This window comes from Garra rufa, chromosome 15, assembly GCF_049309525.1.
Source record: "Garra rufa chromosome 15, GarRuf1.0, whole genome shotgun sequence".
In the NCBI taxonomy this organism is placed as follows: domain Eukaryota; kingdom Metazoa; phylum Chordata; class Actinopteri; order Cypriniformes; family Cyprinidae; genus Garra; species Garra rufa.
Window position 1 is genome coordinate 19,749,164 of NC_133375.1, and position 27,608 is coordinate 19,776,771.

Here is a 27,608-nt window from a genome sequence, read left to right on the forward strand (position 1 = left end):
TATAGTTTAATGTCTTTATTTCGGGATTATCAAAGTAAATTATAACTCAAATTTGAGATTTTACTGGGGCACAGCAGATTTTCACTGGGGCACGTGCCCCAGTAAAAAGGGTCTAGCAACGCACCTGCCCTGAAGCAAACCCGGCGGCTTCATAGCTGCATCAATGTTAGCAAGTCTCGTTTGATGTGGTAATTTCACAGTAGGAATACACACAGGTTCGAAGACTCGTTCTCGCCCCCTACAGTGAAATTCGGCTAGGTATACATCCGCGCTAAAATATCAAGGTGAAAGTTATCATAGCTTGCGTAGTATAGACCCAGCTCCCAACCCAACTTTGAGAATAGATTAACGGAGATATTTTTTTTTTATTTTCTTTTTAAGAGTCTCACGTTAATGCCGATAACGGCCCACCACTAATATATATATGTGTGTGTGTATATATATATATATATATATATATATATGTATGTGTGTGTGTGTGTGTGAGTGTGAGTGTGTGTGTGTATATATATTTTAAAAGAATTTTAAATATAAGAATTTCATAATTTAGATTTCATGAGGTCTTTTAAAAAATTTATCATATCATATCGGGATACTACCATTAATATATTTTGGTTTATTTTGTAAAAGAAGGAAATAGAACATTTTCTTTATTTTGATTTCATGAGGTCTTCTAAAACATTTATATTATAGTCTCATGCTCACCCCAAAAATTTTTTCAGGATTCTTTAAATAGAAAGTTAAAAAAACAAATTTATTTGAAATAGTGACCCCAATCTTACAAGATCAGCTGTTTCAAAGTGATGTTGAGTTTATTTCATAGAAATGCAGCATTTTGTTAAAACATTTTGTTTGTTTTGCAGAAACGTGAAGAAGGCTGGTGGGTTGTTATTGGGGACCCCAAATCGAACAGTCTCATCTCAATCAAGAGACTGACTCTTCAGCAGAAGGCCAAGGTTAGTCCTGCTTTTATGTTCAAGGCACTAGTCTCTTACAACCTCCTAAATGAAGTATTATAAAAAGAGACGTCTAATGAGAACTGTTAATAACATGGGCACTGTTTTCTTCCCTCAGGTGAAACTTGACTTTGTGGCACCTGTTGTTGGTGTGCACAACTACACACTGTACTTCATGAGCGATGCCTACATGGGCTGCGACCAGGAATACAAGTTCAGCATGGACGTTAAGGAAGCAGACAGTGAGGGAGAAAGTGACAGCGATTAATCCCAGATTAGTCATAATGGACGGTTGTACTGTCATGTTAAAGCAGTTTGTGTTTTTATATATATTTTTGAGGAATATTGTGACTGTTTAATTAATTGTGGTTTAAATAAAGAACATGTACATTGGAGATTGTTTTGCACTTTTATTAAAAGATCATCAGAGGAAATCATTGAAAGTAAGAATAACTGCATTAAAGGATTACTCTACTTTCAGAATAAACATTTCCTGATAATTTACTCACCCCCATGTCATACAAGATTTTCATGTCTTTCTTTCTTCAGTTGCAAAGAAATTAAGGTTTTTGAGGAAAACATTCCAGGATTTTTCTCCATACAGTGGACTCAACTCACATGGTGCTCAACGGATTGAAGGTTTTCTTAAAAAAATTGAAGTTGCAGGAGAAAATGAGATGGGAGTCTTTTGACACCCTAACAGGGCTCTGTGCTTACTTTTCTTTTTAGGAGCACTTGTGCTCCTAACTTAAATGTAGGAGCACTGTCAAAATTTCAGAAGCACCTTCTAATCAATAAAAAAATTAGCCTTCCCATTATGAGGTGATTTACAGGGGAATTTTGTTATTACCTTTGTAATGGCATTTTTATAACTTTAAAAGTATGTTGTCTTTTATGTCAATTAAAATGGTATGCTTTTTACAATTAAATAAAAAAATCAGCATTAAAATGTATTTGTACTACAGGGGTGGCACAGAAAAACACAAAAGTGGCTTGTAGATGTATTTTCATGTTTAATGAGGCTCAGAGGTGGTATGAGTGCAATTAAAATAAGTTCATGTTGAAATTGTTTTAAATATAACATTTTTAATATAGAGGTATTAAATGATTTTAATAACTGAAAAGATACTTTAAAAATAAAACTAAAGCTGCCAGTAGGTGGCGTCAAGACACTGATTTAATTACTGAATCATATCATTCATTTGATTCGTTCGAACGGCTGATTCATTAAGGAATAAAACAAGTGACTGATCTTTATGAATGGGAAATTGAATCAGTTACTCACTAGATTCCTTTAAAAACGCACGTTCATTCATAAACGAAACACCGCTGTGTTTAAATGGAGATTAGCAGTGGCTTAGTTGTGACTAGTTGTTTCAAACTATTTTTGAGACGAAATAGAGCAAAATCAGGCAATAGTGTTATAGTGAGACAATGTAAGTCACATAGAAGTCCACTTCCAGAACAAAAATGTACAGATAATTTACTCACCCTCTTGCCATCCAAGATATTCATGTCTTTCTTTATTCAGTAGAGCATTTCAGGAATTATCTCCATACAATGGATTTCAATGGAGCCCCCAATATGAACTTCCATAATGCAGTTTAAACACAGATTCAAATGGCTTTAAGCGATCCCAGCCGATGAAGAAGGGTCATACCTCTTATGTCTGACAAGTGAATATGCTGGAGTTTGTTTTTGGGTGAGCCAGGAGGATTTTTTCTTGAAACTCTGGAACAACATGTGGTGATGTAGGGGCTGTTTGATCATTTTATTTTAGGCTTTCCGACCCCAAGACTCAACAATTCTCTGCAATTCTCCAAATGTGATCCTTGGAGAGTCTTTGGCCACTCAAACTCTGCTCCTTATCGTGCATTAGGATGATATAGACACACATCCTCTTCTAGGCAGATTTGTAACATCTTTAGTTGGTTGGAATTTCTTAATTATTGCCCTGATGGTGGGAATGGGGATTTTCAATGCTTTAGCTCTTTTCTTACAGCCACTTTCTATTTTGTGAAGCTCAACAAACTTGTTCTGCACATCAGAACTACATTCTTTGGTTTTACTTCTTGTGATGGATGATTTAGGGAATTTGGCTTTTGTGTTCCTCATATTTATAATCCTGTGAAACAGAAAGTCATGACTGTACAATTTTATACTCCTAGCCACCCTGGTGTGCTAAAACAATTGTAATATTAATGGAAATATATTTTAGAGATATTTTACTTAGACAAATTTTTAGGGGTGCCAATAATTGTGGCCAACATGAACTAAAGAAAAACATTTCATAATGAGACCCCTCCCCCATTTTCCATTGTTTTACTTCAATGAAAGGTTAGCATTTTGTGAATTTTTCAAATAAAAGATCTAAAGGATAATGCAGATTTATTTTCACAGTCACCTTTGCTCATATTTACTAAGGGTGCCAATATTAGTGGAGGGCACTGTAAATAGATTTTTTTTTAGAAAAATAACCAATCGTTTCACTAGATAAGACCCTCATTCTTTGTCTGTGATCGAGTAGAGCTTTTTGAAGCTGCATTCATAACCTTCAATCTGTTGAGCACCATTAAAGTCCACAAAAAAAAAAATCCTGGAATGTATTCGTCAAAAACTCAAATTTCTTTGCGACTGAAGAAAGAAAGACTTGATAACCAGGGAATGAGTACACTTTCAGGAAATTTTTATTTCGGAAGTGGAGTTATCCTTTAAATAAAGAAATGGTTCATTCATGGTCAGTGTTTAGATATTGGGATTCAGTGAGCTTGTCAAAGCAGAGTCTCCAAACACATTGGTGTATGATGCTTTAAGGTAGTGGACGTAATTCTGCAGGCTGCGGTTGGCGCTGTTGACTTGCTCCAACTGGTTCTTCATGTCTTGAAGTTTGCACTGAAATCGCTTTTCCATCTGAAAAATGAAACCGAAATGAAACTAATGTTGTGGAGCTAGTTTAGTATTGAGCAATGGAAAGTTCCAGAGAACACTTACATCCTCTTTGCCGCGGCGCAGCTGACCCAGCTCATTTTTAGCCAGGCTTAGCTGACTCTCCAAATCCAGCATTTTTGACTGAGCTGAGCGCTCTTTGGACAGCACGCGCTCTAGGTTCTGGTTCACCTGTGAACAAAGACTCGACTTGAAAAGCATGTATACGCTAACCTTGCACAGGTGCAACATCTATAGCATCAAAATGAAATTGCTGTGGACTGTGACCTGTCTTTGTGCCTCATCCCTGGCCTGCTCCAGCTGTCTGTAGAGGGAATCGCACTCTCGGCTTCTCTCGTCCAGTCGCAGCTGCGCGTTGTGGATGGTCTCTTCACGCTTAGCCACAACCTGAAGCAGATCCCTGTTCTGAGTGCCCACGTCCTCCATTTTCCTGTGTGTACCAAGAAGAGAGAATGATATGGAAATGTGACAAGGCTAAAATATTGTTAGGAACTTTAGTAGAAAACTATTTAGCTTCAGCTGTCTTGGTGTTATTTGGTTGTTTACGTTAAAGATCTATTAAATGTTAATATTTATTATTATTACCTGTTTAAAAGCAAAGCAAGAGAGTAGAATATAATAATATAATAATGAAAGTATATTTATTAGAGAAGAAATTTTAAATATAAAGGATCATTTTGATTTCTTTTAAAGTATATAATATAAAATACATTACATTACAGCAAGAGATAGTGTCGTCTTTTTTTGTTGTATATTTAATAGCGAATGGAATTAAAATATGAACAATTTATTTCATTTCATAAGGCCTTTTAAATATTATATTTTTTTACAGAAGAAAAGTTTAACAAAGTATCATTTTGATTTCTTTTAAAATATATAATATAATATAAAAGACATTATATTACAGCAAGAGTTAGTGCCCTCATTTTTGGTATATAATTAATAGAACAGAATGGAAATAAAATATGAATAATTCATTTGATTTCCCTAAAGTCTTTTAAATATTATATCGTAATATTTTACAATATATCAAAAGATAATGTCAATATTTTGGTTAATTTTACAGAAAAAAAAGTCACTTTAAATAGAGCTTTTTCATATTTTTGGTTTCATTAAGTCTTTAAAAAAGATTCTATTATATTAAATCAGGAGATAATGCCATCAATATATAGGTACATTTTATATAAAAAAAGGAAATTTGAATAGAAACATAATAGTTTTGTTTAGATTTGAATAGTTTTGATACTTAGATTAACTTAAAAAAATATATATATAATAAAAATACTATATATATATATATATATATATATATATAAAATATAATTTGTGTGTGTGTGTGTGTGTGTGTGTGTATATATATATATATATATATATATATATATATATAAAATTTATGTGTATGTATGTATGTATGTGTATTAGGGTTGGGCATCTAAGGTATAATGCCGATCCGATATGCATCTCGAAACAAAGTATCCGATCCGATATATTAACGATACATTTGTGACATATTGCGATGCAATACGATACGATTCACACCCATATCACGATACGACGCGATAATTCAGCACTAACTAATTAGATCAAGTTTATGTGATGATGTGAAAGAGGATGTGGTGCCAGTGAATCAGTTTGATTATTTATTGACCAAGTAAAACCAAGACTTTTTGATTATATATATATATATATTAGACAGATTTAAAGCTCCTGAATTCTTTAATTCAGACATTCTAAACAACTACAGAGTACTTTTTCTAAAGTAAGTGAACCTGCCAAACAGAACAACAGGGAGATGCCAAAATACCACTCACTAAACCTGTCCATTTGAACTGGACTGACCGAATATCTAGCCTACTGTTAGTATCCATCATAAAATGAACATACAAATGAAAAATACAGCAAATACATACTATATCTGTTGATGCTGGTGCTCATATGTGCATAAACACCACTGACCCTCACAAGATCCAAGGGTGAGCATCCATTATAAAACACTCACAAGACATTCATTTTGACAACTATGCATTTAGAAATTTCACACAAAAATACTATGGATCAGAGCCCCGAAAGCATGACTAGTTCATGAATCAACAGCGGACTTATGCGTGCCTAGACTCCGATATGCAAGAGTGTCATTGTTACTATTACTCTGATCGTCTTTACTTTTACAGTAGTGCGAGGGTTTGTTTCATGCAGTCAAGAGATGAAGTAGAGACCCGTTTTTCCGCGGGGGTATGGGTTACTTTTATGTGGGCTTTTGCTGGTGGGAGTGGGACAAAATTACATACATTTCTGCAGGAGCGGGACAAAAAAATCAGTCCCTTGCAGGTCTCTGATGATGTTTGCGTGCCGCGGTTGAAAGTTTTGAGCCGCCGTTCAGTCTGTATGCGATGAGGCTTGCTGCGCCGAGTCCAAAGCAATCAATCACAGAACACGAAAGAGGCCGTGCTTTGACCATTTTAGGATAAAATTTAAGTTAATTTTAAGCCATCTCGCGGGCCACCGGTTGAGAATCCCTGCTCTATGTGACTTTCTGGACACGCCCCGGTCTCTGTAGTGTTGTGATAGTCTACGTCATTCACGCAGCAGTGAAGGGAGACGTGCTTGAGAAACAGTACAGAGGGGAGAAAACAATCTAACAATATTTTTCCACTTTCTAAATAATAAAAGTATGTCTACTAATAATTATAAAGAAATAAATCGGGATTTACCGATGCAGAAATGTTAGAAACGATGCATCGCGATACAAATGGCAATTTGTATCCGATGCGCACTTTTTAGACCGATGCATCGCATCGTTAACTTTTTAAACAGATGCACCGAGTGAATCGGGGAATCTTCCCATCCCTAATGTGTATGTGTATGTGTGTGTATATATATATAATTTTTTAATAGTTTTATTTTCAAAAAGTAAATCGAAGTAAAACATTTTCATTATTTTGATTTCATGATGTCTTTTAAAAAATGAAATTAGATTAGATTAGATTAGGAGATAATGTTGTCAATATATAATTTTAATTTTATATAAAAAAAAAAAGTAAATTTAAGTAAAAAATATTCATAATTTTTTTCATGAGGTCTTTTAAAAAATATATTATATTACATTAGGAAATAATGGCATCAAATATTTTGGTTAATTAGATTTTTAAAAAAAAGTACATTTAAGTACAAAATATTCATAATTTTTTATTTCATTAGGCCTTTTTAAAAAATGTTAGATTAGATTATATATGAAGATAATGCCATCAATATACTTTGGTTTATTTTATAAAAGAATGGAAATTTAAATATATATTTTTTAAAGACCTCATATAATCAAATGTATAATAAAAAAATCTATTATATTATAATATATATTATAGCAGATGTGCAGCATACCTTTCAGTGCTTTCCATGGAGCGTTTCAGCTGCATGTTTTCTTCAAGTAGAAATAAGTTTTTCTCCTGGAGATTCTCTATTTTACAACTCTGCTGCTCCATCTACATACAAACAAAAAATACATCATGAAATTAAAAACCCATCTTATTTCACTGTAATATCTGTGGTTGAAACATGAATACACACACACACACACACACACACACACACACACACACAATCACCTTGTTTCTGAGCTCAGACAGAGTGCTATTCTGCTCCGTATTTCTCCTGTCCTGGATGTGCTTGTTATCTCTGGCCTCCCTGAGTTCGTCTTCCAAGCGCTTCAAAGCTTCACGCAGCATCTCCATTTCCTTCATCCGAGCCTGGAGCTGCTTATGACCCAGTTCCACCTCTCTTTCCATCTCTTCTCGGTCACTCTGTGCTTCCTTCTCCATCATCTCCAGCCTCAAAGAATATTCCTCAGACTCCAAACGTGTCTTTTGCAACTGCAAGAATTAGAAAGGGTTAATATATACGACGACTCGGTAAAGATGGATTGTAATGAGCTATGAGGGTGGTATGTTAAAGCACCTGACTCTTGTAACCCTCTACCAGACTCTCAAAATTTCTAAGAGAAATCTTCAGCTGCTGCACATCCGACTGAGACAAAGACAGCCTGTCCTCTGCGGCTGACAGAGTGCTCTAGAGGAGGACATGCAAGATAAAGCATGAAAATCAAAATCAGAGCTAAATGCTTTTAGATGAAAAAGAAAAGTTGATTTTAGTAAATTTATTTGCCTTAAGTCTCTGGTTTTCCAGTTTGGTAGCTGTGTTCTCTGAAGTGAGGGAGTGCAGACGGCTGAGAAGACCTTCTCTCTCTGCGCAGGACTTCTCCTCACAACTGCGCAGCTGTTCACTTAACTCGGAGAGGCGACTGTATAGAGAAAGGTCTACAATCACCATCCGTTATGAGCTCCACTAAATACGACAACTGAGTAAATATCAGAAACTTGTCAAAAACAAACAAACAAAAAAATAAAAAAGATAAAATATATTTATAAATAATATTATTAAATAATACTGTATTATGAATAATGAACCATTTTATTCCCCTTAATTTTGATCACCATATTGCAAACAAATAAATACTTTTTTTTATTACACTGATAAGAAAAAAATGAACCCTTAATATTTTATACGAGTATATATTTCAAAGAAAAACTTTAAAATAAAATTATAAAATATATTTAAAAACAATATTAAAAACATTATTAAACAATATTATACAATATTATTATTAAATATTACTATATTCTGAATAAAGAACCATTTTATTCCCCTTTATTCTTACTCTCATATTGCAAACAAATAAATTAATTTAAAAAAAAAATCACTTTGATAATATGGAAAAAACTCAATATTTTACATCGAGCAATAAAAATATTCAATATTTTTATAATATAAAATATTTAAAAATCTAATTGTAAATATTTATAAATAATATGAAATTATTAAATATTACTATGTTCTGCATAAAGAATCATGTTATTCCCCTTGATTCTTATTACCATAATGAAAACAAATAAATACATTTAAAAGAATTTAAATTGATAATAAGATTAAAAAACACTCAATATTTTACATTGAGTATATATTTTAAAAACTTTTAAAATATTATAAAATACAATTATACATATTTATAAATAATATTTAAAATATTAATATTATAAAATATTATATATACTATATTCTGAATAAACCATTTCATTCCCATTCTTCTTCTACTTCTTCTTATTATTATTATTTTTAACATATTGCAAACAAATAAACAAATACATTTTAAAAAAATTAACACAGATAATAAGAAAATAATATTTTATATCGAGTACATATTTTAAAAAACTTTTTAAAATGTTAAAACAATTATTATAAAATATATTTATAAATAATATCAAATATTTTTATAAATATCATAATGTTTTTGAGCACAAAATCTGCATATTAGATTTATGATTTCTGAAGGACTATGTAACACTTAAGACTGAAGTAACTGCTGCTGAAAATTCAGTTTTGCATCATAGATAATTTTTAAAATGTATTTTAATGTAATATGGCAATAATTTATTATGGTAATAAAAAATGGATGAAGTAAAGATAAAGATAATAAGGATAAACTAGAAAAATACGTTTGCCACAAAATGCCAATCTTTACGGTCATAAATGCAGGTTCTATGTACTTTATGCAAAAAATAAGTAAATAAAAAATCTGTGATTTTGAAATGAAATATGACTGGGATATTCTCTTAACAGAGTTTGTGAGATTCACCCGGTAACACAAACCTGTTTTTTTTCCCACAAAGGAATGGATCGACGATTAAGTTGAAAGAGAATTTCAGAAACTCAAATGTCACAGATGTATAGGCCCAAGCATAATAAATTACTCAGAACATAATCCATAATTCACACCAAAAATAATAAATTATAGACACGAAGACTAGGCTGAGCTTCAGTGAACACTTAAAGCAAGTGAAGAAAGAGTCACTGACTTATTTAAGGTGGTGATCTCCAACTCCAGCTGGTTCTTCTCTCTGTTCTGTTTGGAGTAACGCTGCCGAAGCTCCTCAGCAGTGGAGAGAGCCTCTGCTAACTGAGCCTCCTGAAAAGATAACAGAATTACATCAACTGCATAAAAATCTTTCAAAAAACCTGTAAAATATGAGACAGTCAAGTGAAAATGTGGGCCATATATTAACATAAAGGACATTTAGAGAATTATTTAATCACTTACCACTTTTTAAACCATGACGCTCTACAGAATCTATGAATTTTATGAAACCCTAGTACAGTTCATTTGTTGTTCTTCTGTACAGTACCTTGTCCAAGAGTTGTGCAGAAAGCTGTGCAGCAGTATTCACACTTTGTTCAGTGTGTTTCCTCTGGTCCTCCAAGACCTGCTTCTGGACGTCTCTGTCTCCTTCACAGTGCTGCTTCAGTTCTCTCATCTGCTCCAAGAGGCCTTGCACTTCCTCCTGCTGATGCTGCAGTGTCCCCTCCAGCCTCTGTGCCACAGTAAAGTACAGAGTTACAGTTGAGCTCAAAAGTTTAATCTCGCAGAATCTGCTATGTGTTAATTATTGTACTTAAATAACAGGAATCATACAAAATGCATGCTATTTAGTATTGACCTTAATAATTTATTTCCCATAAAATATATTTACATATAGTCCACAAGAGAAAATAATAGATGAATTTATGAAAATGACCTTCTTCAAAAGTCTAAATATTGTGTTGTTACCAAAATGATCCGCAGCTTTTTGTTTAGTAGTAGTTGAGTCCCTTATTTCTCCTGAACAGTTAAAATGCCCACTTTTCTTTAGAAAAATCCATCAGGTCCCACAAATTCTTTGGTTTTTCAGCATTTTTGTGAATTTGAGCACTTTCCAACAATGACTGTATGATTTTGAGATCCATCTTGTCACACTGAGGGACTCATATGCAACTATTACAGAAGGTTCAAACACTCCAGAAGGAAAAACATTGCATTACAAACTTTTGAATTTGAAGATCAGGGTAAATGTAACTTATTTTGTCTTCTGGGGAACATGTAAGTATCTTCTGTTGCTTCTGAAGGGCAGTGCGAAATTGAAAAAAAATATGATATTTAGGCAAAATTAGAAAAGTGTACACATCTTAATTCTCTTCAAAAGTTTTTACCCCCGGCTCTTAATGCATCGTTTTTCCTTCTGGAGCATCCGTGTCCATTTGAACCTTCTGCAATATGAGTCCTTTAGTTGTCCTCAGTGTGAAAAGATACATCTCAAAATCATACAGTCATTGTTGGAAAGAGTTCAAATACACAAAAATGCTGAAAAACCAAAAACCAAATTTTTCTGAAGAACAGCGGGCAGTTTAACTGTTCAGGACAAACAAGAAACTCATGAACAATCACTGAACAAAAAAAACAGCTGTGGATCATTCAGGTAACAACACAGTATTAAGAACAGGGTCATTTTTCGAAATTTAACTATTATTTTTCTCTTGTGGACTATATGTAAATATTTTTCATGTGAAATATCTTATTCAGGTTAGTACTACTTAAAAAAAATAACATGCATTTTGTATCAACCCTCTTATTTTAGTAAAATAATTAACATTTTGCAGATTCTGCAAGGTGTATGTAAACTCCAAAAATCCAAGTAGGCTTACTTGAATATGAGCCTCCAGGCGGTTATTTTCAGCTTCTTTCTTGTGTAGTTGGTTCTGCAAGCGACTTCGGGTGGACTCAAGGACCTTTGATAGCTCTCCTGCAGTCCTCAGATGCTCCTGTGATGACAATCACAAAACACATTCTTAAAAACACTGCCTAAAACATAGGAGCCAATATTATGCAAATTCACTATACGCAAGTATTTAGAAATGCAGAATGCTATGCAAATAGGAAAAATAAGAGAATTAGTAAGATATCATTATTACCTTTTCATTTTCCAAATTCTCAATCATCTGATTGGCCTCTCCTTTCCTGTTGTTGAGTTTAGTCTCAAGTTTCTAAAAGAGAAAGTTACTATAATATTATCAACAAAGTATTTCTAAATGGCTTGAGAAAAACAAAACAGCTCTGCATTCAAGAAATAACTATCTGTCAAAAGTCTAGGGTTGGTAGATTTTTTTAAATGTTTTTTTAAGTCTCCTACATTCATTAAGGCTGTATTTATTTAATCAAAAATACTATAAAACAAATATTGTCACATATTATAACCATTTAAAATAAATGTTTTCAGTTTTAAAGTATTCAAACTGCAACATTGTTACAATTATACTACCAGTCAAAAGTTTTGAACAGTAAGATTTGTAATGTTTTTAAAGAAGTCTTTTCTGCTCACCAAGCCTGCATTAATTTGATCCAAAGTACAGCAAAAACTGTAACATTTTGAAATATTTTTACTATTTAAAATAACTGTTTTCTATTTGAATATATTTTAAAATGTAATTTATTCCAGTTATTTCAAAGCTGGATTTTTAGCATCATTACTCCAGTCACACGATCCTTCAGAAATCATTCGAATATTCTGATGTGCTGCTCAAAATTATTTATTATTATTATTATGTTGAAAACGGCTGAGTAGAATTTTTTCAGGTTTCCTTGAGAAATAGTAAGTTCAGAAGAACAGCAATTATCTGAAATAGAAATCTTTTGTAACATTATAAATGTCTTTATTATCACTTTTGATCAATTTAAAGCATCCTTGCTAGATAAAGTTATTCATTTCTTAAAAAAAAGAAAAAACTCAAAGCTTTTGAATGATATAGAGAATAATGTTACAAAAGCTTTTTATTTCAGATAAATGCTGATCTTTGGATCTTTCTATTCATCAAGGAATCCTGAAAAAATGTACTTAAGTGTTTTTAAATAATAATAATAATAATAATAATAATAATAGATATTAGAATGATTTCTAAAGGATCATGTGACACTGGTTACTGGAGTAATGATGCTGAAAATTTAGATCACATGAATAAATACAATTTTTATAATACAAATTACATTGTTTTTGCTGTACTTTGGGTCAAATAAATGCAGGCTTGGTGAACAGAAGAGACTTTAAAAATATATATGTTAAAAATCTTACTGTTCAAAAACTTTTGACTGGTACTATATAAATCAAAAATGCAAAAAATGTTGATAGATTACAAACCCTTTTCTCAGCCTCAGAATCAGCAAGTTTTCTCATTAGCATCTCCCTCTCATCCAACAACCTCAGTGCATCTGTCTGTGGTGAAAAGGACAGACAAAACAAATGTTTTTTTTTGTTTAAAAAAAAAACAAGTACATATACACTACTGCAGAACCAACAGCCATCCCAAATATTAGTCAGATTTAGTTTAAAGTAAGTTTTTTTGTACCTCCCGTCCATGCTGTTCCCTCAAAAGCCGTCTGAGAGTGCGGTTTGTCTCCACAAACGTGTCCAACTTTTGCTCCAGAAGCTCATGTTGATGACCCAAGTGATCAGAATGCGTCTTTGACTGTTTTTTGTCCTGAATACACAAAGTGAATTTTTTTTTCATTCAAGAGAAAAGATTTCAATAGTAACTGCAAAGTTTGGAGCTTCTTACCTTCTTAACTTTGCCAACAGTTTCCCTCAGAGCTGTTGCTTGTTTGGCTACAGCCTGACCATCTATCTCAGCTTCCACCAGTTTCCTCAGCAAAGTTTCTATCTCCTGGTGTGGAGGTCCTGTTTCTGATCTGTCCACATAAATCACACATTTTAAGCATTTAGGCAACCAACCTAATAAAAAAAAAAAAGCAAATGTGTCAAATAAATCTGAAAGAACTATACCTCATATGTCCAGGCTCAGGCTGATTCCCATCTACAGTGCTACGCAGATCAGCATTCTCGCGCTTTGACCTTCTTAAGTCCTTACTGGCTTCTTCAAGTCTTTCCTCACGCTGATCAATCAAACGCCGACATGCGCTCAACTGCTGTGATTGGTGTTTTAAGTGGTCCTCTGCTTGTCTTAACTTCACCTGTGAAGATTTTAAAATTGATGCTCCACAATGTTGCTTGACGAAATGTGAATCCATCTTACAGTCATAATTATGTACAATCCACACCTCATTTTTTATACAGTCAACCTCTGACATAAGACTTTCAATTTTTCTTTCATATTTGCCGATTACTCCTCTCCCATCGTCCTCTTCACTGGACAGGTCAGTGAGCCGCAGAGGAGGCGAGGAAGAGTCAGCAGCCCGTCCCGGAGTTATCTCTAAGTAGCGTGTAGCGCCCTGATGGGAATTTTTGTTATTAAAGTATAGTCATTCAAAGTCACAATTAAAAAAATGACTCATTCGAAATTATTTGTGCTGGTATAGAATAGGACTAAACAAACCTCGCATTTGTATTCTCTTCGTCTTGAAGATTTTCCTGGTGGAACCCAAGGAGCCCGGACCTTTACACTAGCAGTGGATCGTAAATGGCTCACTTTACCCTGTTGAACACAAGTGTGATGAGTGTTTCCACTGTCTCAGTAAATACACTACCAGTCAAAAGTTGTTGAAAAGAGTTTTAATGTTTTTTAAAAGAAGTCTCTTCTGCTCACCAAGCCTGCATTTATTTGATCCAAAATACAGAAAAAGCAGTAATAGTGTGAAATATTTTTACTATTTAAAATAACTGCTTTCTATTTGAATATTATCATTATTAATATTATCAATATTTAAAACAGTTGAGTAACTTTTTCAGGATTCTTTGGAGAATAGATCAGCGTTTATCTGAAATAAAAAGCTTTTGTAGCATTATACACAATACTGTTCAAAAGTTTAGCGTTAGTTTATATAGATTTTTTATTTTGGGGGGGGGGAAACAAATGATAGAAATTAATACTTTTATTTAGTAGAATGCTTTAAATTGACCAAAAGTGGTGATAAAGACATTTATAATGTTACAAAATATTTCAATTTCAGATAAATGCTGTTCTTCTGAACTTTCTATTCATCAAAAAAAAAAAAAAAAAAAAAAAAAATCTACTGTTTTCAACATAATGTTTTTTGAGCAACAAATCAGAATATTCGAATGATTTCTGAAGGATCATGTGACTGGAGTAATGATGCTAAAAATTCAGCTTTGAAATCAGATTAATAAATTACATTTTAAAATATATTTAAATAGAAAACTCTTATTTTAAATAGTAAAAATATTATAGTTTTACTGCTTTTTCCAGTCCTTTGGATCAAATAAATTCAAGCTTGGTGAGCAGAAGAGACTTCTTTAAAAAAACATAAAAGAAATCTTACTGTTCAAAAACTTTTGACAGTAAACTGGAATGACTAAGGACATCCATTCTGACCTGGCTTTTCTGTGGGCTCTTCTTTAGGTGAACATGCACAGATGTTGAGTCAGGGACATGAACATGGACGGGTGGAGAGGACGACCGTGTTTTCATCCCTTCAGTTCAGTAGGGCGATCTTTATTCTTAAGAATAAATAAGTCTTAAGAATATGAAATGTCAACCAGAAGTGTATCAAAAATTTGTAAGAAAAATAAAACATAACTGTTATTATACATGTATAACGTTACCTGTTACACAAAAAGACTAACGTTAACTCATTCAAGTCTGTTCAACTGACGTTAATCCTTTTTCTGTTTATGCGCTGCATATTTAGGCAACAAGTTAAATAATCATGCTCGCTTAAAACGTATTAATGTACTTTAAACGAGTAACGTGACATGAACAAAATACTACTAACCTTAATTCAAGTGTGCAACGCTGCTTCCCCAGTGTAGTGTTGTTTGCAACACCCGGTAGACTTTCGCATGGACAACAATAGCCGCCAATCGGAAACGCGTCTGACGCTCTAAGTCCCGCCTTCAACATTCTGTGTTGCTTCTGATTGGCTGGTTCGAAACTTCAGCGACAAAGATTTGAGAAGTGAGTTTAACGCCCAATGAACTGAAGCTTATTAGGTTTCTATGCCAACGACGCGTTGCTATGTGGCTGTACCACCTTTTCTAACCTTTGTAAAATTTTCTCATTTCATACTGTGTATAAAATGGCGACATGTTAAAATTAAAAGTGTTTATTTTAATTTGTAAGAGTGTCTGATCTAGCATGTGTTCGCTTTATTTAAAAAAAAACACGACACACTACAGACAAACCAGCTGACAATCATCTGCTTGAGATTTTTACTTTATTTCATTTACAAATATTTATCACTTCTGTCCAGTCAAAAGATGATGCATAGGCAAAAGTTCTTGGTTAACTGGACACTCTAAATGTCCAAAGCAACTTTCACATAACCATTACCCAGTAAGATCATATTTTAAGTTAAACCCCTTGAGAACCCAAGGTTGAAACACAATAATATGAACATTCAGTAAACCAAATATTTTAAAGTCACTGCAACCTCAGATTAGACATTTATGAACAGAGAACAGTAAACCAAACTGAGGTAGACGTAAGCATCTACAGTGATCCATCAGGGCTGACTTTATCTGCTTAGGTCACCTAAATACCATGTGATGAGAGTGTATCACTTCAGTATTACAAAAGAAACAAAACAGAAATTGAAAAGAACAAGACAGAGTAGTTTATGGAAAAAAATGAACCGTCACTTGTTGAAAAATGGACCAAATCACCAGATTGTAAAAGTTTCAAACTAGCTCACAGAGATGGAAAAAATCTGATGTTTTCAGAACAATTCCTCTAAAAACCCATTCACAATGTCTATAGATTATATGAGGTTATTATACTTTAAATAGCATTTGGTTCAGGTTTCACTTTGCTTCACAAAGTAAAATAAAGCACTATGAGAGAAATACAGAAATACAGTTTAGTAGTAAAACAAATCATAAGGGGAAAAAACATGAACAGCATTATGGTATTTTGGGCTTTATTTCTTTGAATTAATTATTCTTAGCTCCATGGTTACAGTCTGAGCAAAGGAAAGATGGAAGCCAGCTTAATTACTGGACAAAAATGAGTCTTTTAAGATTTGCAAAACCTGTTGACTACCATTAGATGGCATCAAGCTTGTTTTTTTTTTTAAGTTGTGCATTGGTATCAAGTTCTTCAAGTCGGTGCAGCGTTGACGGAAGCTTTGATTTTTACGACACTTGTTGTGTGGCCTTCTGCATACGTCTGTACCAGTTCTTCACCTTGGTATGTGCCATCATATCATCAAATGCCTGAAGGCCCTCCATAACCCTCAGAACACCAAACACGGCCTGTGTTAAAAACACACGGTACAAGAATGCATTTTTACCCACACCACAGATAGTTAAACATAGCAATAATAAAGCAGCAGAATAATCCAATTCACATCCCTCAAGTAATTGTGACACAGAGAAAAATAAACACTACCATTAAAAAAAAAGCATGCATTATATTGACCATAAGTGAAAGTAATATCTTTTACAATGTTATAAAATATTTGTTTCAAATAAATGCTGTTCTTAACTTTCAATATTGCCTTCTGAATAATGGCTGCTGAACATTCAGCTTTGACATCAAGGTAATAAATTACATTTTAAAATATAATTCAATAATAAAAATTTTTTTTTAAATTGCAATAATATTTCACACAAAATATTACTGTTTTTACTGTATTTTAGATCAAATAAATGAAGCCTTTGTGACCATAAAAGACTTTCATCAACATAAAAATCTTTCAGACCCAAACTTTAAAATGGTAGTATATTTTCACTAGTCGAAAGTAAGATTTTTAATGTTTTTTTAAAGAATTCTCTTCTGCTCAATAAAGTCTACATTTATTTAATTCAAAATACAGCAAAAGTAGTACATAGTATTTTTTTTTAAAACTGCTTTTTTATTTGAATATATTTTAAAATGTAATTTATTTCTGTGATCAAAGCTCAATTTCATCAATATTTAAAACAGTTGAGTACATTTTCAGGATTCTTGGAGTCAGTATGATTGCTTTTGTTTCTTATAGAAATTAATACTTTTATTTAGCAAGGACACTTTAAATTGATCAAAATTGATGATAAAGATATTTATAATGTTACAAAAATTTCTATTTCAAAAAATTGCTGTTCTTCTGAACTTTCTATTCAAAGAAACCTAAAAAAAATTCTATGTTGAAGCTCGGTTCAACATAAAAATAATAATAAATGTTTTTTGAGCAGCAAATCAGAATATTAGAATGATTTCTAAAGGATTGTGTGACTGGAGTAACGATGCTAAAAATTCAGCTTTGAAATCACAGGAATAAATTACATTTTAAAATATATTCAAATAGAAAACTGTTATTTTAAATAGTACAAATATTTCAACATTTTGCTGTTGTTGCTGTATTTCGGATCAAATAAATGCAGGTTTGGTGAGCAAAAAAGACTTCTTTAAAAAAACATCACAAATTTTACAGTTTAAAAACTTTTGACTGGTAATGTATATATTTTGAATAGAATTTTAGACGGAGAGAAACGCATACCAGATCTGCAAGGTTGGGTTGATCGCCTCCCATAAATGTCTTGGTTTTTCCAATGGCTGCCACCCAATCATTGACGGCCTTGTAGAGATCCTGTCTCACATCATCTTGCATATGGTGTCTGTGTAGTATGAGGTTAAACTTTATTATCAAAACATTTTTGACTAATGTCTTTATTATGTATTTTTTAAAATACACTTCCCTCAAAAACATACCTATTTTTCAACCTTTTTGAAATGATCCACATGGCAGCAGCTCCAAAATACTTAGCAAAGAATCCTTCGAATGTGCCAAATTTGCCTTCTCGTACTATGTAGTCAAATGATGCAAGGGCTTCAGTCGGCGTGCGGTAAACATTTGGGGAAATTAGGTGCACCAGCCACTCGTCTACCCATTTCCGCCATTTAATCTCCTCTCTGGTCAAAAAGTGTTATTAAAAAGTTAATACAATAGTTGTGTTTGACTCTGAATTAAAAAAAAAATAAAATGAACGAATTGCTTTCAGACATAATTGATTTGCTTTACTTTCTGGTGTCTTTCCCAGGATACAGAAGATCAGCGTCCGCATCTCGCACCATGACCCAGTACTTGTTGCCAAACTCTATCACGTCTTTTCCACTGTCATTTTTTGCCTTCATTTCAGGATAATAAGCAAGAATCTCAGATACTGCTTTTTCCCTAAAACAAGCAGGGATAAGACAATCAAAATTTGCATTTTTATTTACATTTACAATTAAAGTCAAAAGTTTACATACACCTTGCAGAATCTGCAAAATGGTAATTATTTTACCAAAATAAGAGGGATCATACAAAATGCATGTTATTTTTTTAGTACTGACCTGAATAAGATATTTCACATAAAAGATGTTTACATATAATCCACAAGAGAAAATAATAGTTGAATTTATATAAAAATTACCCAGTTCAAAAGTTTACATACAAATGATTCTTAATACTGTGTTATTACCTTAATGATCAACAACAGTTTTTTGTGTTCAGTGATAGTTGTTCACTAGTCCCTTGTTTGTTCTGAACAGTTAAATTGCTTGCTGTTCTTCAGAAAAATCGTTCAGGTCCCACGATTTTTTTGGTTTTTGGGCATTTTAGCATATTTGAAACCCTTCCAACAATGACTATGATTTTAAAATCCATCTTTTCACACTGAGGGACTCATATGCAACTATTACAAAAAGCTCAAATGCTCACTGATGCTTCAGAAGGAAACACAATGCATTAAAAAACTTTTGAACAGAATGTCTACATTTTTCTTATTTTGCCTTAATATAATTTTTTTTTTTTCATTTAGTACTGCCCTTAATTGTTCCCTAGAAGACAAAAGTTATATTTACCCTGATCTTCAAATTCAAAAAAAATTCACCTCTGGCTCTTAATGCATCGTGTTTCCTTCTGAAGCATCAGTGAGTGTTTGGCTGAGTCCCACAGTTGTCCTCAGTGTGAAAAGATGGATCTCAAAATCATACATTCATTGTTGGAAAGGGTTCAAATACAAAACAAAATGCTGAAAAATAATTTGTGGGAACTGTAGGACTGAAGGATTTTTCTCACGAACAGCGGGCAGTTTAACTGTTCAGGACAAACCAGGGACTCAAGAACAACTATCACTAAACTTTTGAACAGGGTCATTTTTATAAATTAAACTATTATTTTCTTATGTGGACTATTTGTAACTGTCTTTTGTGTGAAACATCCTATTCAGGTCAGTACTAAATAAAAAAAATAAGCTTTTTTTGTGCGAACCTCTTATTTTGGTAAAATAAATAATTGACTTCAACTGTATTTGCCTAAAGCAAAGCAACTATTACAAAACTAAACAGTGCTCATAGGTTCACTCTCAACCAATCTCCTTCCAACTTTACGAAAACAAATTGTCAGTTTCCATATTAATTCACATAAAAAGATTATCAAGCAGAAATACTCACTTGCTGACCAGGTATGTCTTCAAAACACTAATTATTACAGAAGAATCATTGAGTTGCTGTTGAGATATAAATAAAGAGTGACTTGATAAGCTAAAGCATCATTATATCAGAAAGATTATATCAATCCTCATCAGAAAGATGCAAATAGCTACATACCACCGTCCCGTTCACCATCAGGATGGGGACTTTTCTGTATGTGGACCATTTGATCTCCTGTCGCATAACGGGATTGACCTCCACAATTTCATATGGCAGACCATGATAATCCAGGAAGGCTCGCACCTTACTGCAAAACGGACAGGTCTTATATTGATACAGGGTCAACTTCAGATCTGTCCCCAGCTCAGGTGCCTAATCAAACAAGTTAATAAAACCATTGTGAGCGAACAAACCCAAACATGCGGGACACATTTCAACACTCTCATCCAAAAACACTGCCAAAACTAAAATGTACTTTTGATTTTTCTTCTGCAAGGTGACGCTGAAGAGTGAATTTGACGGTGTGGTACAAGCCGAAGCCACCACCGAGCAAGAAGGCGCATCCCAGGACTCTTCCACTGCCACGCACGGGCAAAATTCTGGATCTAAAACCCTCTCCACCGGTACCGTAAGCTCTTCCTTGACATCTCATTGAGATTCTCGGTACTAATGTTGCGGTGTTGGTTACACGGCATGTCGGCGTGTCCAAAACTAATCGGGCGACCTTATTGAGCGATCTCGCACAGGCCGCCGCCATCATGGTTTTACATAAACTCCCACAAGTCTACGGCAAGCGCAGTGACAGCTACAAAAATAAAGCGAGGAAGTTTACTCCCTCCAGGGGGCGCGAAGGGTTTATAAACCGAAAACCCATTAAGCCGTATTAAAATCTTTTATTTTGGCATTAAAATAGTTTATTTGTTATTGGAGATATTGCTTATTACCATTTTCAAGAATATTTGCATCGCAGGGTAAAATGATGGGCCAATATTCATAAAACAGTTTAGGCCTAGGAGGTCACTATCTGTTAGCATTCCCATTCATCTTCAATGCAGTTGCTTAAAGGGATAGTTGACCCAAAAATATTAATTACTCGCCCTCATGTCGTTCCAAACCTGTAAGACCTTTGTTCATCTTCAGAACACAAATTAAGATATTTTAGATTAAATCCGAGAGCTTTCTGGTAGGTGGTAAGGACATCATTAAAATAGTCCATGTGACAGCAGTATTTCAACCCCAATGTTATGAAGCTACAAGAATACTTTTTGTGCGCAAAAAGAAAACAAAAATAACAATTTTGTCCAACAATTACTTCTCTTCCGTGTTAGTCTTCGACGCACATTCATGAGAGTACCACAACGCATATTTGTGGTGATGCTGACGAAGTAGTTGGCATTCTGACATATCTTTATTTGTGTTCCGAAGATGAACGAAGGTCTAACACTGTGTCCCAACTACACGCAACGCAAAAAGTTCGCAGTTTTAACGCATATGTTTTATTAAATTTTATATTCAAGATCTGAGGTAGATTATCTATTATTGATTTCAGTATGGCCATTATTGTCACACAATATGATATTCACACTCACATTAGACACTTTTAGCATTGAATAAAGCACATAATCAGTACCTGAGATTGTTATTGTCATAGTTTGTATGTTTTTGTTTTAGCTGCAAAGTCGCAGAAATAGAAACCATTTCTAAAATAGATATTTTGCATGTCGACCTCGTGGCTAGTTAGGACAAAAACTCATGGAAAAGATACCTTATATTCCGTGTTGTGGCATGGCATCGCGTGTAGTTAGGACGCGGTCTTACAGGTTTGGAACAACATGAGGGTGAGTAATTAATGACAGAATTTTTGGGTTAACTATTCCTTTAAGAACCTTAATTATAGGTTATTTTATGTACACAGACTTGTTAAAGTTGCTACTAGTTCATTTAAAAAATTATTTTGTATCCTCAAAGAACCTGAAAAAATAATGCCTTAAAACTCTCTAAATAAGTCATGTGACCCTGGACCACAAAACCAGTCTTAAGTCGCTGGGGTATATTTGTAGCATTAGCCAAAAATACATTGTATGGGTCAAAATTATTGATTTTTCTTTTATGCCAAAAATCATTAGGAAATTAAGTAAAGATCATGTTCCATGAAGATTTTTTGTAAAATTCCTACTATAAATATATCAAAATGTAATTTTTGATTAGTAATATGCATTGTTAAGAACTTAATTTGGACAACTTTAAAGGCGATTTTCTCAGTATTTAGATTTTTTTGCACCCTCAGATTCCAGATTTTCAAATAGATGTATCTCGGGCCAAATATTGTCCTATCCTAACAAACCATACATCAATAGAAAGCTTATTTATTGAGCTTTCATGTGATGTATACATCTCAGTTTTGTAAAATTTAACCTTATGACTGGTTTTGTGGTCCTGGGTCACATATATATTGACTAACCCCCTTAGGTTTAAACTAATTTATTATGTTTTAAAACTTTTTAAATTAATTAATTAATTGTGACCCTGGACAACAAGTAGCCAAGTAGCACACATATATTTGTAGCAATAACCCAAAAAATGTTGTATGGGTCAAAATTATTGAACTTTCTTTTATGGTAGAATATCACGTTCCATGAAGATATTTGATAACTTTCCTACCGTAAATAGATCAAAATTATATAATCAATATCAGTTAATTTATATATGTATGTATATATGTAATATATATATATGCATTGCTAAAAACTTCACTTGGACAACTTTAAAGGCGATTTTCCTAATATTTTTATTTTTTGCACCCTCAAATTCCTGATTTGCAGATAGTTGTATCTCAGCCAAATATTGGCATATCCTAAAAAACCATACATCAATGGAAAGCTTTGATTCAGCCCAGAATTGACCCTTATGACTGGTTTTGTGGTTCAGGGTCACAATTATTACACTTACTAGCAATTATCCTGAATCGGACAATGATAAAACATCTACAAAAATATAATTAAATATTAGCAGTAGTATATAACATCAACAGCTCTTCTAAGCCAGATGTAGTTTCAGCATATGCTACCAGGGACTAACTGGGCCAACCTAACCAGCCAAACGTTGACCCTTTTGACTAAACTGTTTCACAGTGGGTCACCAGCAGGAGGCGTAGTAACATTTTTAACATTTCTTTTCAGGAATTCTACAAACAAATTATCGATTTAGAAGAATTAGTCACATTTCAGCACTGTTTATTCTTTCTTTCTTTCATTTATTTTTCATACTTGTATGTGTGTATGCGTGTGTCCTGTATTGATGTGGAAATTGGCAAAAGGAAAATGTTCTGCATCAGGAAAAGAGGGAGTTGTTTAACTGATGTTATAAACAAAGGAAAAGCTTTTAAGAACGTGCAGACAGTTGTTTACAGCCTGTTATAATCGATGAGTCATTACACAATAAAGAGGATGCAGAATTTTTGTGGCATCCTCTTTGGCAATAGGATGTGTATCTGTCACCACATGTCTCATTGGTCTTCCAGTTAGAGGTCTGATAGTTACAGCTATTGCCAATGGCATATATTACTTGTGATTAATAACATTTTGAATGTCTGTATTTTAATTGAATCATTCTTAACAGCACAGTAGCTGTATTCATGCTGTTAAAATAGTCTCCTTCAACATGTGGTTGTTGAGGTACAGCCCTTGGAAAATTTTATCTCGAGAGAGAAGTTTCCCATCTACGTGTAACGTTTCTTCACAGTTCCATTGCCAGTGTCCTGAGGCAGAGTGGAACATTAAAGTGAACGGCTCCAACAGTTCCTCTCCAACACCACCCTGTCCTGTCTTTGTGTGGAGTTGGATCTCTGTGTGTGTTCAGACACAAACCCTGCTTCCTTTCCTGTCTTTCTATTACCTCTCATTCTACATAGTTCTTCTTAGATAGACAGTGTTTATAAAAGCAGGGGTCCTTAACAGGGAAAACGGAACTGTTCTGCGGGGGGTTCAGCAATTGTTTTGTGATCTAATACTTTTTGTGAGCAAATAAAAACAAACAAAAATGCAATATTTCACTTCAACTGAAGCGATATACCTCAAAATCTTTTCTACATTAAAATATCAATGCTCTATGCATAAGTAACAAATATTAAATATCATAATGCATGATAAAAATTAGAAATGCACAACATATTGTCTCCTTTTTGGCTTTTAACTGATCCATATTGACTACATATTGTACAGGTTCAGAAGTTGACTAGGGCTTGTGGCAAAAATGGCACCAAGATGAATAAAAATGAGACAAAGTTAGAGACAAAGGGGCAAAAAATGCCCCTCTACAGTTAAACGATGTATTACAGTTGCTGCGATTAAAATTAAATGTAAAAATGGATCAAAAGTGTCAATTCACAGAATTACATTTAGAATCTCTCACACTGCATCATCATAATATTGCAGGCCTATGAGCTCCTCTTATATGTTTTTATAATAATAAGGTGATAATAAAAATTGCCCTCACAAATTAAAAAAAAGTCCTTTGAAATCAATTCCAGGGAGGCAAATATTTCCCCTTAATGGAAAAATTAATTTCTTACCTGCATTATACCATTTAAAAGTTTGAAGCCTCTTATGCTTATTACGACTGCATTCATATGATCAAAAACACATTAAAAAGGAAAATACTATTACAATTTAAAATAACGTTTTTGATTTTGACATACAGTATATTGAAATTTAATTTATTTTCAGCAACCATTACTCCAGTCGTCCTGTCAGTTTCGCATCCTTCGGAAATCATTATGATTTGGTTCATAAAAACATTTTTTTTTAATTAATATCAATGTTGAAAACAGTTGATCATGATTTTTTTGATGGCTATAAAGGTTAAACAAACTATTTATTGCATCCTTTCTGAATTAATATTAATTACTTTCCAAATCTTACTGACCCCAAACATTTAAAGAGATAATCTAATCTCTAATCTAAAATTCATTTTTTTTTAAATGCTAATAATCCAAATACTCTAACAATATAATCTTTAGCAAATCTTAAAATGATTATCTATCTTCATACTGTAAATTATAATTTTGATGCCTAATTTCACTTGAAGCATATAAAGCAACTCATTTTACTTTAAGTTTTATTTTTTATTTAGATAAAGTAGTAGAATTCTAATCTTGTTTAATTACACTATGAGTCAAAAGTATTTGAACAGTAAGATTTTTAATGCTTTTAAAAGTCCTTTCTGATCACCAAGCCTGCATTTATTTGATCCAAAGTACAGCAAAAACTGTAAAATTTGAAATATTTTTACTTTTTAAAATAACTGTTTTTTATTTGAATGTGTTTTAAAATGTAATTTATTCCTGTCATCAAAACCAAATTTTCAATCATTACTCAAGTACATCAAAGACAGTAACATTTTGAAATACTTTTTACTATTTATAAGTTTTCTATTTGAATATATTTTCAAATGTAATTTATTCCTGTGAACAAAGCTACATTTTCAGCATCATTACTGCAGTCCTTAGAATCACATGATCCTTCAGAAATCATTCTAATATGCTGATTTGCTGTTCAAGAAACTTTTTTATATTATTAATATCATCAATATTTAAAACAGTTGAGTACATTTTTTTTTTCAGGATTCTTTAATGAATAGAAAGATCCAAACATCAGGATAGATATGATAGAAATTAATGCTTTAATTTAGCAAGGATGCTTTAAATTGATCAGAAGTGACAAAACAGACATTTATAATGTTACAAAAGATTTCGAATTTCAGATAAATCCTGTTCTTCTGAATGTTCTAATTATCAGAAAAACCTGAAAAATTCTACTCAGCTGTTTTCAACACAACAATAAAAAAAATGCTAATCAGAAAATTAAAATGATTTCTGAAGGATCACGTGACTGCAGTAATGATGCTTAAAAATTCAGCTTTGATCACAGGAATAAATTACATTTTAAATTATATTTAATTACAAAACAGTTGTTTAAATAGTAAAAATATTTAAAAATTATTTCGCTGTACTTTGGATCAAATAAATGCAGGCTTGGCGAGCAGAAGAGACATTAAAAATTGTTCTGTTCAAAAACTTTTGATGGTAGTGTATCCCTTTAAATATTGTATAAAATCATTGTATTGTGACATTTTAAAATGTTCTGTATTTGAACCGTTAAAGCCCTCACACGTGAGCAGTAGTGTTTCAACAATCCAAATCTTTCACAAGACAACTTACATGTCTAGACGTGAATGGAATGACATGAATGCTGAGACATGTTAGTGCATATTCTAAATGTCACCAGACTCTAACATGCCACACAGACTACAGAATGCACCCGAAGTGCATAAATCTGAGACATTTTTTATATAGAAGCTGCTTTAGTGTGCACGTCTTTGCTGCGAGGTATGGTGCTCTTGTGCAAATACAGTTGTCTCTGTGGACTTTATTGCAGTTCCTCTAGGCATCTCTTTTCAAAGGTTGAGCGTTTGCTGTCTCCATGGCAACCACATCTCTCTATGGCTGCGTAGGATATCCTCTGCATTTCAAAACAGTTCCCACAGTCTGTGCTTTCATAATAGAGTGCCACCTCCCTGGGTCCTCAACTATGCCGTCGTTAAATAATCATCACATGCAACCGTTCAGTATCGAACTGTTTGTGTGTTTATGCTATATTATCCATTTGTGCACATCTCTTAACTCATGTATATACTGTTATGGCTAAGGCTGTTTTATTACAGGACAGCTGTTTGTGCTGGAAAAGCTTTGTGACCTAGATGCAATGATAGGGCACTTCATTTTTTTTCAACTCTTTAATGGATCTGAGTGTAATATGTGTGTGTGTGTGTTTTGTAGGATAAAAACCCAGACTCCCAGCTGCACAGGTCAATGGGCAGACTGGTCACGCGAGCGGGAACACACTCTGGGCACTTTTTGGTGCTCGAACAGAAAGCCAAAAAGCACTTTTCCACTGCCGAGCCGCTCTCAGATACACAAACACAGGGTCTCTAAGGGGCACGCCAGGGGAAAGCACAACAGAGTGCAGAAAACACCCGGCCAAACTCGTCTAGATCTTCATGAGCTGGAAAACAGAAGTGTGAGCGACAGCCTTGGGTTGAATGTGATGTCTTAGGAGGGAGGGAGAGACACTTCTGCAGAGACGCTGCATTTAAAGCAAGATCTACCTGCGTATACTTACGTCGCATGTATGGGTGTGGGTGTTTACATGGTTAGGAGAGTGTTAGAGAGCAAGACAATGTGCAAAAGGAAGCACTGCCTGGGAGGAGGTCGAGTCATTAAGATTTCTTACCGTCTCGTGACGTGAGAGAAGTAGATGACAGCAGAGTGTTAGTGACAGCTGCAGCAAGTTCCTGTTTGTGCTGCGTGTAACTAGTAAAGAGAAATAGACAGAGGGCTGAGTAGTTTGTGTGCGATAGAGAGAGCACACTCTGGAAAGGGAGAGTGACAGAGAGAGGGAAGGGAAGGGAGGGAGTTGTGTATCAATG

The 27,608-nt window shown here is 33.5% G+C and overlaps 3 protein-coding genes across 3 annotated transcripts in view; 1 reads left to right on the plus strand and 2 right to left on the minus strand.

Moving 5' to 3' along the window:
• The window catches only part of snrnp200 (small nuclear ribonucleoprotein 200 (U5)), a 24,326-nt gene extending 22,975 nt beyond the window's left edge, over positions 1 to 1,351 (plus strand). Inside the window, exons 44-45 of the mRNA XM_073818701.1 lie at positions 864 to 956; positions 1,075 to 1,351. Coding sequence (XP_073674802.1) covers positions 864 to 956; positions 1,075 to 1,224 — 243 coding nt within the window. The 3' untranslated portion in view covers positions 1,225 to 1,351. The remainder of the gene's footprint in view (positions 1 to 863; positions 957 to 1,074) is intronic.
• Positions 1,352 to 3,353: 2,002 nt separating this feature from the next.
• Positions 3,354 to 15,563, minus strand: odf2b (outer dense fiber of sperm tails 2b). Its single transcript, XM_073818702.1, has 19 exons — positions 15,505 to 15,563; positions 15,105 to 15,229; positions 14,148 to 14,246; positions 13,873 to 14,043; positions 13,598 to 13,785; positions 13,374 to 13,503; positions 13,164 to 13,295; positions 12,956 to 13,030; positions 11,736 to 11,807; positions 11,469 to 11,585; positions 10,136 to 10,321; positions 9,809 to 9,918; positions 8,061 to 8,196; positions 7,854 to 7,964; positions 7,505 to 7,768; positions 7,281 to 7,381; positions 4,170 to 4,332; positions 3,948 to 4,073; positions 3,354 to 3,866 (listed from the first exon to the last, which is right to left on the minus strand). Exons 2-19 carry the CDS (start codon positions 15,198 to 15,200, stop codon positions 3,702 to 3,704), a joined length of 2,442 nt encoding a protein of 813 aa, XP_073674803.1. The 5' UTR covers positions 15,201 to 15,229; positions 15,505 to 15,563; the 3' UTR covers positions 3,354 to 3,701.
• Positions 15,564 to 15,928: 365 nt separating this feature from the next.
• ptgesl (prostaglandin E synthase 2-like) lies at positions 15,929 to 20,898 on the minus strand. Its single transcript, XM_073819352.1, has 7 exons — positions 20,599 to 20,898; positions 20,301 to 20,495; positions 20,145 to 20,200; positions 18,730 to 18,882; positions 18,420 to 18,620; positions 18,208 to 18,325; positions 15,929 to 16,981 (listed from the first exon to the last, which is right to left on the minus strand). The coding sequence occupies exons 1-7, from the start codon at positions 20,881 to 20,883 to the stop codon at positions 16,862 to 16,864; spliced, it is 1,128 nt and encodes a 375-aa protein (XP_073675453.1). The 5' UTR covers positions 20,884 to 20,898; the 3' UTR covers positions 15,929 to 16,861.
• Between the last annotated feature and the right edge of the window lie 6,710 nt (positions 20,899 to 27,608).